This window comes from Nicotiana tabacum, chromosome 16 (assembly GCF_000715075.1).
Source record: "Nicotiana tabacum cultivar K326 chromosome 16, ASM71507v2, whole genome shotgun sequence".
NCBI lineage: Eukaryota > Viridiplantae > Streptophyta > Magnoliopsida > Solanales > Solanaceae > Nicotiana > Nicotiana tabacum.
Window position 1 is genome coordinate 1,287,225 of NC_134095.1, and position 16,609 is coordinate 1,303,833.

At 40.4% G+C, this 16,609-nt stretch overlaps 1 protein-coding gene across 1 annotated transcript; it reads right to left on the reverse strand.

Moving 5' to 3' along the window:
- Nucleotides 1–1,728: 1,728 nt before the first annotated feature.
- On the reverse strand, nt 1,729–2,661 carry LOC107768581 (uncharacterized). Its single transcript, XM_016587702.1, has one exon. It carries the CDS (start codon nt 2,659–2,661, stop codon nt 1,729–1,731), a length of 933 nt encoding a protein of 310 aa, XP_016443188.1.
- Nucleotides 2,662–16,609: the final 13,948 nt, after the last annotated feature.

Here is a 16,609-nt window from a genome sequence, read left to right on the forward strand (position 1 = left end):
TTAGGGCATCGATGCATTCTGAATTCCACTGAAGTCCATGATCCTTCCTTAATAAATTAAAAAATTTATGGCATCTATCTGATGACCGTGAGATGAACCTCGATAGAGCGGCTATTCTTCATGTCAATTTTTGTACCTCCTTTTTGCTGGTTAATGTTTCGGGTATTCTTTCGATGGCCTTGATCTGATCTGGATTGACCTCGTTGCCTCTTTGCGACACCAAAAATCCAAGTAACTTACCCTAGGTTACGCCGAAGGCGCATTTTTCGGGATTTAATTTCATGTCGTATTGCCTCTGTATGTTGAAGGCTTCCTTCAGATGATCGATGTCATCTTCTTTCCTTTTCGACTTCACTAGCATGTCGTCGATGTAGACGTCCATGGTTTTACCGAAATGATCTTTGAACATTTTGGTGACTAACCTTTGGTATGTTGCCCCCGCGTTCTTAAGTCCGAAAGACATGACTCTGTAGCAGTATGTTCCTCGGTGAGTGATAAAAGTAGTCTTTTCTTGGTCTTCTTCTACCATGAGAATTTGGTTGTAACCAGAATAGGCATCTAAGAAGCTTAGCAACTCGTGCCCTGCCGTTGCGTCGATGAGCTGGTCGATGTGTGGTAATGGAAAGGAATCTTTTGAGCATGCTTTGTTTAGGTCGGTAAAGTCAACACACATCCGCCACTTTCCATTTTTCTTTTTCACCATGACAACATTGGCGACCCACTAAGGATACTTTGATTGTCAGACAGAGCCATTAGCGAGTAGCTTATCGACTTCTTCGCTAACTGCATCGTTGATTGCGGCATTGAACTTTCTCTTCATTTGCCGCACAGGCGGGTAGAGAGGGTCAACAGTCAGCTTGTGTGTGGTAATGGCTCTTGGGATGCCAGGCACATATGAATGGGAGAAGGCAAACAAATCGACATTGTCAGTTAAGAATATATGGAACTTACCTGGTTTTGAGAGATTGTGCCCGATATAAGCTTTTTTCATGCTGTCGTTGTTGTCCAGTTTAACGGCATTGAGGTCCTCTACGGTTGCCTCGCAGGCTTCTACGACGTCCGGGTCTTTGATAGCCTCTATTTGTACGTCGGGTTTGGTTCCCGATATGGCTGATTGCTATGCTTCCGAACTTTTTCCTTTTAATTGTTGGGTGTGTGTATAATCCTGGGCGATACGGTATCATTCTTGTGCGGTGCGTTGCTCGCCCTGGATGCTGAATATTCCCCATGGAGTAGGAAATTTGATTACTTGATAGAAACTTGACGGGACAACCCATATGGCGTGTATTCATGGGCGCCCTATGATAGCGTTGTAGGCTGTTTCTTGATTCATAACGTGAAACATTGTTTCCAGATTGACTCCTCCGCCTAGAACGGGCAACACTATCTCTCTAGAGGTTCGTTCAACTGCATTATTGAAACCCATTAGTGTTATACAATATGGTATTATTTTATCCTTGAGTCTCATTTGTACGAGGATTGGATGATAGATAATACACGCGTCGCTTCCATCATCCACCATTATTCGTTTTACATCGGTATCCGTAACACGTAAAGTTATAACAAGAGCATCATAATGAGGGAAAGACAAACCGTCGGCATCTGACTTATTGAAGATGATACTATCTTCGATGTCTTCGTACCGTTCGTGAGCGATTAATCATTTGAGTTTGTGTGTAGTGGTGAATTTTACGTGGTTAATTGCCGTGTCATCGCCACCGCCGATGATCATTTGTATAGTATGAGTGAGTGAAGGTGGTTTGGGGGTCCCTGAGGTTGATCACGCCCTAGAGCAAAATTAGCCCGCCCTCGATCACTCAACAGTTCTTTTAGGTGTCCTTGGTTTAGCATTCTTACTACTTCTTGCCGCAGGCCTATGCAGTCTTCGGTCTTATGCCCCCTTTCCTGATGGAATTCGCACAGAACATTCGCTTTCTGGGTGCTCGGGTCGGATTTTATCTTTTGCAGCCATTGCACCTTTGTGCCGAGCTTCTCTAGTGCATACACTATTTCTAAAGAAGAAACACAAAAGTTATGAGTAGATAATAGTGGAGGTATACCTCTTTCAATTTGCTGTGGTGTGGCATGTCGGGGAGGAGGTAGGGTGGATGTCTGAATGCAAGGCTGATGTCTCTCCCGACTGAGACGGGGTAGTTGATCCCTTCGGCCATCGTTTTGACGATCTTTCCTTACTTCAGTTTGGACTAATGTCAGCCGTTGGATCGGACCATTGAGGTCGTCATCGTCTACCCTTACTTCGACACAATAGGCGTTGTGGATTTCTTCCCAAGTGGTGGGAGGGTATTTCATGAGCATATTCAACAACTTTTTGGTAGCTTTCGACCCATTCCTGTTGTACTCGTTTTGGAAGGCTGCTACCGCCATCCCCTCTGATACGTTTGGTAGGCTCATTCTCACCTCGTTGAATCTGGCTCGGAAGTCCCTGAGTCCCTCATCCGTCGTCTGTCTAACGGCAAAGATGTCGTTTACCCTGGCTTCCGCCTTTTTCACTCCTGCATGAGCGATGACGAATTTGTCTGCTACTTCTTCGAACGTTGATATTGATTGTGCTGGCAATTGTGAGTACCAAGTCAGCGCTCCCTCTGTCAGGGTTTCACCGAACTTTTTCAGCAGCACCAATGACACTTGTTCTTTCGACATATAGTTGCCTTTTACGGCTGTGACGTAGTGGATTATGTGATCTTCCGGGTCTGTAGTATCATCATATATTTTCAAGTGTCACACCTCCTTTTTCCGGCACTCGCGAGGGGCGAAGGAGTTTTTTTCAATTAAAGGACAATCAAAACGAGATTTATTTAATTATATCAGAGTCGCCACTTGGGAGATTTAGGGTGTCCCAAGTCACTATTTAATCCCGAATCGAGGAAAAAATGACTTTGTATTACAGTTTGCGAACCAGAAATCCAGATAAGGAATTCTGTTAACCCGGGAGAAGGTATTAGGCATTTCCGAGTTCCGTGGTTCTAGCACGGTCTCTCAACTATTATATTTGGCTTATTTATCTGATTTTTTAAATAATTAAGAACTTATATGCAAATTTAGCTTTTAAAACCGCTTTTATCATTATTCCTCTTATTATTTTATACAAGAATTGCAACATCGTGAAAACGCATCTCGAACCACGTCACAATCAGTGTACACGTGATTTGTTGACGCATTTTGACTCTGCCAAGATTGGGATTTGGGTTACATAAATGCACACCCATGTTTAAGAAAATACCCTTATTAAATATGTGCCAAAATACTACGCGTTATTATACTATTAGGTAGGACTGTGAAATTTACTAAATGGCCCATCCCGGAATCTAAGTATATTTTTTAAAAAATAAATAAGATTGGAGGACCCTGCAAATTTTGTATTGTTTATATTTATTTATTTTTAGAGAAATTCTCCCTTATTTTATGAATATCTTAAAATGACTACATTTCTTTTTATTAAACTTGTCTATAAATACAAAAATCAATTTTTTACATACTTAAAATAACGTATTAAATACTAGTTTAAGACAAATATTTAACGAAATGAAATATCACTAAAAATGTAATTATAAAAACTATATGGAATTGTCAAATAATATTTTAAAAGAAACTAATTATCCCATCTAGATTAAATTCACATTGTTAGATGACTTGAGCTATTGAAATTAATTATTTACAATTACGGAGAATTAGAAACAATCTTGACTACTAATGCGTATTTCTAAAAAATTAAATAATTTAACCTTAACTAACCTTGTTTTAATTCAAATCATGTTATAATACTTGATTCGCAAAATCAAAAAAAAATTCCTGTTTCACCTAAATTTAGCTACATGATTTTGATTAACTTAAGGTTAGTGATACTAAAACCCTTATAAATAAGGAACTTAATCAATTTTGCCAAACTGATTTAATAAAGTCATTTTTACGTTATTTTCTTCTATTATAATTATTTGACAATTTAATCAGTAATGAACATGCTTAAATATATACTACCTAATAATCAGGTTAAAGCAAAGCATTATTTAATACATCGCTACAATATGCCTAATTATGAAAAACGACGGCGATTTACAGAATAATAATACATGAAATAACCTAAATGCAATTAATAAAAAAACTAAATTAAAAATTTAAAATTCCATTCTTCATTTCAGCTTACAAAAGGCCAAAATTACAGTTGTGTACCTGATATTGTCAATATAAGAAGAAGAAAGTCAGCCACGTAGTACGTAACACAACAACAACAATAATAACCAGCAATCCAGTCAACAGAAATCCCAGTGACAGATTTGACAATCAAAATAAAATCCAGAAACACCGACAACAAACAACGGACAGAAACCAAGGGAATTTTCAAATTTGAAAGGCTAATTAATGTTTAACCCTTAATTTCTAAACCCGTATATCAGAATATTTATCAGGTGTGTACTACTCTCTCTTCTAATTTCCAGCTTTTTTTTATTTGTATTTTTTTTTCTTTTCTTTTTCTTTCTTGAAAGTTTTAATATTTTTCGGAATTTTTCTTTCTCTCTTAAATATTCAGCTCTTTTTTCTCTCTCTCTCTCTCTCTATCTGTCTCTCCCTTATATCTGATCAAGCCTCTCCCTTTTATCCCCATCTTTCAACATTTTTAAAACATAAAAACCCATTATCTTCCCACTCAACCCCCTTTTAATCCCACTATCTAATGTTTTGTCCCCCACCTTATTAAACAAATACCCCATTATATCTTGTCCCCCATGCTTATATTAAACAATTGCATTATTCCCCACCATTATATCTTGTCCCCCCATTATTAATTACTTTAATATTATCTTAATTTTAATGGAAAGAACACTCAAAATAAATAATTATTCAGAATTTAAATTCCAAAAATACCCCTCTGCCCTTACCGAAATTACCATTTTACCCCTGAACGTACTGCGATTTACCAAACTACCCCCATCAGCTCTAAACAATCAATTAATCAAACTTGACCAAAATATAGCCAATATGACCAATTTCTAAACAAATTCAACAACAACTCATATGAACACAGATGAACAACATCAAATTAATGTGAATGAATTAACCATATTGGGAACCAATCCTGGTTAACTTAGACCAACAATGGATGAGCAAGGAAACAACAATATTAACAACACAACACATGATTCAAACTAAACCAACAAATCAAAAACATAAACTCACATTAAATCACTGGATTAAAAATGAACTTCAAACAAAGATGAACATGAATTAAATCTATTTTAAACAACAAAACATGACGGATTCACATGATTAAACCAACATATTTCCCTATTACAACTAAATTCTTTTAGACAAATAACAAGATCGAAGAAGAAACAATTATGAACTTAAACTTGAATCTAATAACATTACAACCAACAATTTTTATATTAAACTTAAACAAGGTCATGAGACAAACTCAAGAAATAATCGCAAATGATAAACAATAAACAAGAAAATCAAACTTATACTAATTTCGGATTCAGTCGATTTAAACTAACATCTAACAATATTAAAATTAACTTAACAATTTCTTTTACAAATACAAAATAAAAGCACATGAAATAAACTGAAAAACTAATTAATCAAAGTTCCATTTGAATATAAAAATTAAATCAACAAAACATATGAACAAACTAAAAAAAAAATTACTTCAATGATGAACAAAACAAGAATGTTAAACCCAAATCTTAAACCCACTAACCGGATCGAAACGACGATCGAAGAAGATGGTCTTTTGGTGTCGCTTGAAGATGACGCAGCAGCACAGTAGCAGTTCCAGGAGTAGCAGCTCAACACGATGGAATTGCAGCAGCAACACGTCGGAGCAGGCAACAACGCGAATGGAGACGCAGCAGCGCGACACAGTAGCAGCTGGTCTGCTTCACGTAGCAGAAATGATGGCGGATTTGGGTGGTATATTGGTGGTGTTGTATGTGTTGTTCACAGTTGGAAGACAAAGCAGGAGGGGGGGTCGTTCATGGCGACGTGAAGACGAAGCAGAAGAAGGTGCAACAGCTATGGAAGCTCGACGAGGGCAATAACAATGGTTGGCGCAGCAACGATGGTTGCTCGTCAATGGCGGACGTGAGGAGGAGGCTGGTTGCTGCTGGTTGGGCGACGAAACAACTGCCATGATGAAGAAGATGAAGACAAAGAAGCAGCAAGGCTGGAGCTTGGGGGTCGACGCAACTCGTCAATGGCGGACGGGGGTGGTCGACTGGTTTTTTTCCGGTGATTGGAGGGGTCGTTTGGAGGTGAGGAAAGAGATGACGATGTGTGGGGGAAAGGGAAGCTGGGTAGCAGCAAGGGGGGGGGGAAGCCATGGTTGCTTGCTTTAGAGTTTGGAGAAGAAGAAGAAAATGAGGGGGGGATGGGTTTAGTTTAGGGTTTTTTGTGTTTTGTTTTGTTTTTTTTTTGGAAATGCAAGATAGGGGGTGCTGGGTCTTTGGGATTATGGACGGGTCGACCCGGTTTGAAATGGACCGGGTCATGGGGAAGGTTGGGCAATTATTTGGGTCTGGGGTTGAAATTTGAAGAAGTGGCCCAATCCGATTTTTCTTTGTATTTTTGCTCTCCTTTCTTCTTTTATTTTTCTTAAACTAAATTATAAAAATACTTGAATTATTATTAAGAACTAAATTAAGTTATAAAAGCGCAAATTAACTCCCAATAACAATTAACGCACAATTAAGTAATAATTAAGCATAAAATTGTATATTTGGACATTAAATGCTAAAAATGCAAAATATGCTTATTTTTGTAATTTTTTAATTTTTTGTAAAACAAACTTAATTACTAACAATTATAGAATTAAATCCTACATGCAAAATGCGACATATTTTTTTGTATTTTTATTAATTTAACAAATAAACATGCATAGACAAATACAAATAATTATCCAAAATATCACAAAATATCACAAAATTGCACACCAAGGAAAATCATTTTATTTTTGAATTTTTTGGGAGTAATTCTTTCATAGGGCAAAAATCACGTGCTCACAGCTGCCCCTCTTTGTCCGAAAACACGAAGGGTTTTCGTGCAAAGATAAAGTGAGCGGATACGAGCGATTTTTGCCCGTTCGAGTACTCCGTGTGAAGCACTTTTTGAAAGATCTGACCGAACCTCTGCTTCAAAGGTTTCCTACATATCCCGGGCTGAACAGAATCAGGTCAATGTAGTTCGGAAAGTTTTGGTAGCTGGGACTACCATGGGACTGCAATGTTACTGCTGTTGCATGCTACTTTTACTGTTTGCTGACCTCCTTATTATACCATGCTTAAAAGAAAAATCAAGAAGTTAGGTTAGACTACAGATTACAAGATCTTATCTGTCTTCCCCTTGCTCTGGTTTCCTTACTTTCTTGTCGGCTTGTGTTTCCTCTGGTGCCTTTCTTTCGAAAACTGCTGGGGATGACACTGGCCTTTTGCCTTTTGAGTATAAGTTTTATTATTCCGTTCTGTCTGCTGGGGACGCAGCTTTCTGCATTAAAGCTTGTTATGCTGAGGATTTTTGTTGTAACCCTCCTCATTACTGCCTTCTGCTTGATCTTGACATGTATTCCTCTGTTCTGCAGACGGGCTCCTGACTTCAATCTTAACTTTTGAAAGATGACACAACCTCAATTCTCCAGGCGGGATCCTGACTTCAACAATATAACAACCTCCGTTCTGCAGGCAGGATTCTGACTTCAGCAACAACTTAAATGTAACATCTCCATTCTCCAGGCGGGCTCCTGACTTCAACAAATCCTTAAAAATAACACTTTCATTCTCCAGGCGGGCTCCTGACTTCTTCAATCCTTAAAAATAACACCTCCATTTTTCAGGCGGGCTCCTGACTTCAACAACTTTTTTTAAAAATATAACAACCTCCATTCTCCAGGCGGGCTCCTAACTTCTTCAATCCTTAAAAATAACACCTCCATTCTCCAGGCGGGCTCCTGACTTCAACAACTTTTTTTAAAAATATAACAACCTCCGTTCTCCAGGTGGGCTCCTGACTTCAATAACTTCTTAAATTTTATCACCTCCATTCTCCAGGCGGGCTCCTGACTTCTTCAACCTCTTCAAAATTTTATCACCTCCATTCTCCAGGCGGGCTCCTGACTTCAACAACTCCTTAAAAATAACACCTCCATTCTCTAGGCGGGCTCCTGACTTTTCAACTAAAAAAAATATAACAACCTCTGTTCTCCAGGCGGGCTCCTGACTTCTTCAATATATCAACCTCCGTTCTCCAGGCGGGCTCCTGACTTCAACAACTTCTTAAATTCTATCACCTCTATTCTCCAGGCGGGATCCTGACTTCAACAATATAACAACCTCCGTTCTGCAGGCAGGATTCTGACTTCAGCAACAACTTAAATGTAACACCTCCATTCTCCAGGCGAACTCCTGACTTCAACAAATCCTTAAAAATAACACCTCCATTCTCCAGGCGGGCTCCTAACTTCTTCAATCCTTAAAAATAACACCTACATTTCCAGGCGGGCTCCTGACTTCAACAACTTTTTTTAAAAATATAACAACCTCCATTCTCCATGCGGGTTCCTGACTTCTTCAATCCTTAAAAATAACACCTCCATTCTCCAGGCGGGCTCCTGACTTCACCAACTTTTTTTAAAAATATAACAACCTCCGTTCTCCAGGCGGGCTCCTGACTTCAATAACTTCATAAATTTTATCACCTCCATTCTCCAGGCGGGCTCCTGACTTCTTCAACCTCTTCAAAATTTTATCACCTCCATTCTCCAGGCGGGCTCCTGACTTCAACAACTCCTTAAAAATAACACATCCATTCTCCAGGCGGGCTCCTGACTTTTCAACTAAAAAAAATATAACAACCTCTGTTCTCTAGGCGGGCTCCTGACTTCTTTAACTTCCTCAAAAATTTCATCACCTCCATTCTCCAGGCGGGCTCCTGACTTCTTCAACTTAAAATTTAACAACCTCCGTTCTACAGGCGGGCTCCTGACTTCTTCAATATATCAACCTCCGTTCTCCAGGCGGGCTCCTGACTTCAAAAACTTCTTAAATTCTATCACATCTATTCTCCAGGCGGGCTCTTGACTTCTTCAACTTCTTACATTTTATCACCTCCATTCTCCAGGCGGGCTCCTGACTTCAATCACTTCTCAAAATTTTATCACCTCCATTCTCCAAGCGGGCTCCTGACTTCTTCAACTTAAAATATATCAACCTCCGTTCTCCAGGCGGGCTCCTGACTTCTAAACTGCTTCCTTCAAAATTGGTGTTTCATTCCTCTGAAAATTGCTGGGGATAACACCGATATTTTATTTCATCAATGTGTCATTTTCCTTCCTTAAAGACTATTTCATTTAAAGCTGGTGCTTTCACTTCCCTGAAACCTGTCGGGAATAACACTGCTGGGGAATTATCTTTCTTCTTTTAACAATGGTGGGGATGATACTGATTATCTTGCTTCTTCCAAGATTGTTTTTCTCTTAAAACTTGTATCTCCTTTCTCGTTTACTACTGGGGATTTTTTCTTCCTTCAAATACTTGTGTTATTTTTTTTCTCTTTCCCAAATGACTATCTGATTTTAAAAAAAATTCGTAATGAGAGAAAATTTTCTGCCCCAGTTTGATGATCTTATCTGTGACCCTGTCTTCCCGCGGTCAATAATATTTCTTTTCCCTGTTTCAAATCAAAGAAAAAAAATTATTAGTTTAAAATGGAGGCGAGTGGTCGTGCCACTTCTGCTGAGGATGGTTTTTTCCCTTTTCTTTTCCTTTCACTGCTATAAAACTTTCTAGGGAGAATATTGATTGCTTGGGCTGATATTCCTGCGGGGGATGGTTGTCGTTCCTCTTCACTCCCCGCTCCGTGTCGTCCGACCATTATGGAGCTTGGTCGAGAATCTGTCGGAGTTGTCCTTGTATCTCGCAAATCTGCTGAGGATCATCTTGGAATTTGATCCACAACTTCCCTTGGAGATTTGGGCCTCTTAAGATCTAGACTCATTCATCATTTGGTCTTGCGACAAACTTCTTTTCGCTTTGTCGCCTTATCTTTGGCTTGGTGTTTTCGCATTTTGCCTTGCACCATTTTGGCAATTGGCAGTAAACTCTGAAAATCCTTTTCAAAAATAAACTACTGGGGAAATAAAATCTTTTAAACCAAGAAATGAAAGAGTGATAATTTTAAAGATAGAAAAAGAAGTCTTTCTGAATAAACGCTGGGGAAAAAGAAAAGAACATAACTTATCTGAATGATATAACCAATCCCAACGATCATGTCATGCATTCCGGATTGATCAACCCAGTCTATTTGTATCAATCAATTTTTCGGATGGCCTCATCTCGCTGGGGATAAATAAATACTCAACTTTTGACAAAGGTGGACCTTCTCCGCCAATTTCTCCTTGTCACCTCATAGTGCCCTTCGAGGGGTTTTCACTAATAAGACTTTCTCATTTCTCTTAACTCCCGTCACCTCATGGTGCCTGTGAAGGTTTTCACTAATAAGACTCTCTCATTTTATTTTATTTTTCAGTTGGAGACTGGAGCATTTGTCGATATGACGCTCTTTGTTGGGGATTCTTTCGGCTATCAGTTCATTTCCAGTTTATGATCTTCTTCTCTGCTGGGGATCAGAGTGTTGTTCCCGACTTCCACATGCATAAACTTGGCACTTCTCGGATACTGATCGGGAGGTCTTTTTTGGATATCAATAGGAATTTTTGTGTGGGGCTAAAAGAAAAGGCTATCAAAAAGCTCAGAATAATTTTGACGGGTAAAACATTACAACTCTTGGAATCAAACTTTATTTCCCAAAATTATAAACACAACTTCTGCCCCAGTTTTTCTTGCTTGGGGATTCTTATTTTTTGTTACACTATGACCGAGCCATGAGGCGCCTACGTATCCTTCTTTGAGGAATCAGGTCAAACGTAGTTCCCACCTCCTTTGTTTTTCTTGTGATTTTATTTTGTCTTTATTATTTTTTTTCCTTCTTTTTATCTTTTATTTTAATTACTCACTCCAAAAGAGGGATATGAAAGAATAAATAAGGCTCAAAAGGGTAAGCAAAGGTTAAGGTGTTTGGATAGAAGAAAGAATTGCCTCCGTCATTTCATTCTCCGATAAATGCCAACCACAAACAAATGTCAATTACAATCAAAAGGAATCATACATAATATCTCTTAACTGTGTCGGAATTGATAGCCATGTCGATGCATTTTCCTTCGACATCTGTTAAACATAAAGCGCCATTGGACAATACTCTGGTTACAATGAATGGTCCTTGCCAATTCGGGGCGAACTTGCCCTTTGCTTCTGCTTGGTGTGGCAGGATTCGTTTCACACTTGTTGCCCCACTTCAAATTTTCTGGGGCGCACCCTCTTGTTGTAGGCTCTTGCCATTCTCCTTTGATATAACTGGCCATGACACACAGCTGCCAATCTCTTTTCATCAATCAAGCTCAACTATTCCAAACGAGTTTTGACCCACTCATCATCATCAATCTCAGCCTCGGTGACAATCCAAAGGGATGGAATTTCCACTTCCCCAGGTATTACTGCTTCAGTTCCATGTACTAACAAATAAGGGGTTGCACCTACTGAGGTCCGAACGGTAGTGCGATGACCCAACAATGCAAATGGTAATTTTTTATGCCATTGCCTGGATCCTTCTACCATCTTTCTCAGTATCTTCTTGATGTTCTTGTTGGCCGCTTCAACAGCTCCATTCGCCTTGGGACGATAAGGGGTGGAATTACGGTGTTTAATCTTAAACTGTTCACATACTTCTCTCATCAAATTGCTGTTAAGATTAGCACCATTGTCCGTGATTATCACTTTCGGGATCCCAAATCTACAGATGATATGGGAATGGACAAAATCCACTACTGCCTTCTTGGTTACTGACTTGAAAGTTTTGGCTTCAACCCACTTAGTGAAATAATCGATGGCTACCAGAATGAACCTGTGACCGTTCGAAGCTGCCGGCTCAATAGGCCCAATGATATCCATGCCCCATGCCACAAATGGCCATGGTGCTGACATTGTGTGCAATTCCATTGGTGGAGAATGAATCAGATCTCCGTGTATCTGACACTGATGGCATTTTCGTACGAAACTGATACAATCATGCTCCATAATGAGCCAATAATACCCTGCTCGAAGAATTTTCTTCGCCAATATATATCCGCTCATATGTGGCCCACAAACTCCAGCATGTACCTCTGTCATAACTGTCGTGGCTTGACTGGCATCTATACATCTCAGCAATCCCAAATCTGGGGTTCTTTTGTACAACACTCCCCCACTGAGGAAGAAACCATTTGACAATCGTCGAATGGCTCTTTTTTTATCTCCGGTGGCCTGCTCAGGGTATATCCCCATCCTGAGGTACTCTTTGACGTCATAAAACCATGGCTTGCCATCCACTTCTTCCTCTATCATGTTGCAATAGGCATGCTGATCACGAACCTGGATGTGCAACGGGTCAACATGAATTTTGTCTGGGTGATGCAACATTGATGCTAAAGTGGCCAATGCATCGGCAACCTCATTGTGAACTCTTGGGATGTGTCTGAACTCCACTGATCGAAATCGCTTGCTCAAATCGTGCAAACATTGTCGATATGGTATGAGCTTCAAATCTCGTGTTTCCCATTCACCCTGAATTTGATGCACCAGGAGGTCCGAGTCCCCTAAGACCAAAACATCCTGGACATCCATGTCTGCCGCTAATCGCAAACCCAAAATGCATGCCTCATACTCAGCCATGTTTTTGGTACAATAGAAACATAGTTGAGCTGTAACAAGATAATGATGTCCTGTTTCAGAAATAAGCACTGCTCATATTCCAACTCCCTTCGCATTTGTGGCTCCATCAAAGAAAAGCTTCCAACCTGGTTCCTCAGGTAAGTTCAACTCATCTATATTCATTACTTCCTCATCAGGAAAATATGTCCTCAACGACTCGTATTCTTCATCAACAGGATTCTCAGCCTAGTGATCTGCCAACGCTTGGGCCTTCATGGCTGTCCTCGTCACATAGAGGACGTCAAACTCCGTGAGTAATATTTGCCATTTTTCTAACCTTCCTGTGGGCATAGGCTTCTGGAAAATATACTTTAACGGATCCAACCGGGAAATGAGATAAGTAGTATATGAGGATAAATAATGTTTCAACTTCTGGGCCACCCAGGTTAGGGCGCAACATGTCTTCTCGAGTTGAGTGTACTTAACCTCATATACTGTAAACTTCTTGCTGAGATAATAGATGGCTTGCTCTTTTCTTCCTGTAATGTCATGTTGCCCCAACACGCAACCAAAAGAACTCTCCAAGACCGTTAGATAAAGAATTAATGGTCTTCCCAGCTCAGGGGGAACCAATACAGGTGGATTTGATAAATATTCTTTGATCTGGTCGAACGCCACCTGGCATTCTGCCGTTCATCCTATTGCAGCATCCTTCTTCAACAGCCGAAAAATGGGTTCATAGGTTGCTGTAAGTTGAGCAATAAATCTGCTGATGTAATTCAACCTTCCCAACAGACTCATTACTTCTGTCTTGTTCTTTGGCGGTGGCAACTCTTGGATAAATTTGATTTTTGATGGATCTAGTTCAATACCTCGCCGACTGACAATGAATCCCAAAAGCTTCCTAGATGGAACACCAAATGCGCATTTGGCCGGGTTGAGCTTAATATCATACCTCCGAAGTCTTTGAAAGAACTTCCTTAGGTCTGCTACGTGGTTTTCCTGATGCTTGGACTTTATGATTACATCGTCTATGTACACCTCAATTTCTTTGTGAATCATGTCATGAAACATAGTGGTCATTGCTCTCATGTACGTTGCCCCAGCATTCTTCAAACCAAACGGCATTACCCGGTAACAATAAGTTCCCCATGGCGTATTGAAGGCTGTCTTTTCCGCATCTTCCTCATCCATCAGAATCTGATGATACCCAGCATAGCAATCCACAAAAGATTCGATTTCACGTCCGGCACAATTGTCGATCAAGATATGGATGTTGGGTAAAGGAAAGTTGTCTTTAGGGCTTGCCCTGTTCAGATTGCGGTAATCGACACACACCCTGATCTTTCCATCTTTCTTTGGTACCGACACCACATTAGCCAACCAATCAGGATATCGAGTGACACGAATAACCTTTGCTTGCAGCTGCTTGGTTATTTCTTCTTTAATCTTCACACTCATATCCGTTTTGAACTTCCTCAATTTTTGCTTGACGGGAGGGCATGCCGGGTCAGTGGGCAATTTATGAACCACTAAATCTGTGCTTAACCCCGGCATGTCATCATATGACCATGCAAAAACATCTTTGAATTCAATAAGTGTTTTGATCAATTCCTCCCTGATATTTGGTGCAATGTGGATGCTTATTTTAGTTTCTCTGATATCGCCGGCATCCCCTAAATTGATGGCTTCTGTGTCATTTAAGTTGGGTTTGTATTTTTCTTCAAACTGGCTCAACTCCCTGTTTATCTCCTCGAATGCTTCATCCTCATTGTATTCCGATTCATTATCATAATCGACCTCTTGTATGTTTAGCTCGGAATCAGATTGATCTTTTAGACTAGGTTGAAGATCCGTTGTGCATGCCATGTCATTAGAACCAGTATGAAAAGAACTGTTCAGAAAAAGAAATGAACGAAACAAAATTAAAATAATAAGAAAATAAGATAAAAAATAAAGAAGAAACTTTTCTTTTTATTTATGGGATAACAAGGCTTCACACTGTATTCGATATAATAAAAAGAAATCTGGATTACAGCCCTGGAATAATCCAGAAAACAGAAAAGGAAAATCAGAATCAACTACCAAGACTCCCTCCAAGTAGGAAGAGGAGTAGCCATCCAATTGTTGACCTTGACTTTGGGACCCACAAACTGTATGTCTGCCTTACTGGAGCCCTCTCAAGCTTCTATCATGTTGACGTCGGCAAACACTCTTCCAAAACATTCATTCAAATCTCCGTTTGGCCCCATCATAGGTCCAAGAACTTCCGGGACTGGCAACTTTTTGCATCCTGCTTTGACAAATGATCTGGACAGGCGTGGGACTGGTTTAGGAAGGACCCAAACTCTTTTCTTCAATTTGCGGGCTCGCTTCACATCCACTGCGGTAGGCTTGAATCCTAACCCAAAAGTTTCCAGGTTCTTGGGCAAAGAAACTGGCTGGATCATTCCCTGCAAATCAACCCCCAGACCTTTCCCTGGTACAAACCCATTATTCAACATTTATGCTGCTATCATGAAGGTTGCAGCTGTGATTCTGGGAAGTGGAAGGCCCTCGCCCTCAGGAATTTTATCTACCGAGACTGCATCAAAAACCTGATAAACCCACGGGCCCTTATCATCGTCGGTTTCTATGAAGGGCACAATAGCATCACTGATGGCGTGTGTGCCATCATCCCCGTGTATCACAATCTCTTGTCTATCCCATTCAAATTTGACCACTTGATGCAGTGTAGAAGGTACTGCCTTAGCTGCATGGATCCATGGTCGACCCAACAAAAGATTGTACGACACTGCCACATCTATTACTTGAAATTCCACGGTGAACTCGACTGGACCAATGGTTAGTTCAAGTACGATATCACCTACTGTGTTAATGCCGCCTCCATCAAAACCTCGGACGCAGACACTGTTTTGGTGGATCCTGTCATCAGCAACCTTTAGCTTGTTGAGAGTGGCCAAAGGATAGATATTGGTACTTGACCCGTTATCAATTAATGCTCGAGTAACCACCGATTCTTCGCATTTTACCGTCAGATAGAGTGCTTTGTTGTGCTCAGTACCCTCTACCGGTAACTCATCATCCGAGAATGTCACTCGATTTACTTCAAAGATCTTGTGCGCTACTTTCTCCAAATGGTTCACTGAGAGTTTGTCCGGGACATAGGCCTCGTTCAGAATCTTCATTAAGGCCTGACAGTGATCGTTTGAATGGATTAACAAGGATAGCAGCGAAATCTGGGCTGGGGTCTTTCTCAATTGCTCTATAATTGAGTAATCTTGCGCCTTCATCTTCTTCAAAAATTCCTCTGCCTCTTCCTCTGTTACAGGTTTCTTTATTGTTTCAGGATTGACTCTTCTCAACTCTACGGGAGCAAAACACCTTCCCGATTGAGTTAACCCTTGTGCCTCGCATATGTCTTCCACAACCTCCTTCCCCTCATGCGTCACCGTCACCTGACTGTAGCTCCATGGCACAGCCTTCTCACTTGTTATCGGCAACTGTATGACCGGCTTGATAACAACTGGTCCCATATGGACCCCTTTTACTACCAACCTGGGTTTGTTTGCTACTACCTGCAACACTGCTCTGACTGACTCTGGCCTCTTTACGGTAATAGATGGCCCTTTCCTTGCTATCACAAAGGGCTTGTAATATACCTTTCCCGACTGTACCACTGCCTTTCCACTAGTTGACTATTCATTAGTACTGGCGCGAATCATCATTACCGTTTGTGAGAGTGTTTTTGGTTTCCCTCCCTCGTGTACTAATTCGATCATGTGGTCCTCGTGGTGCACCAGTAACGGATTTTCATTGATGTTGGGGTCCCTGGTGCCTGAACCTCGATCCTATTTGTG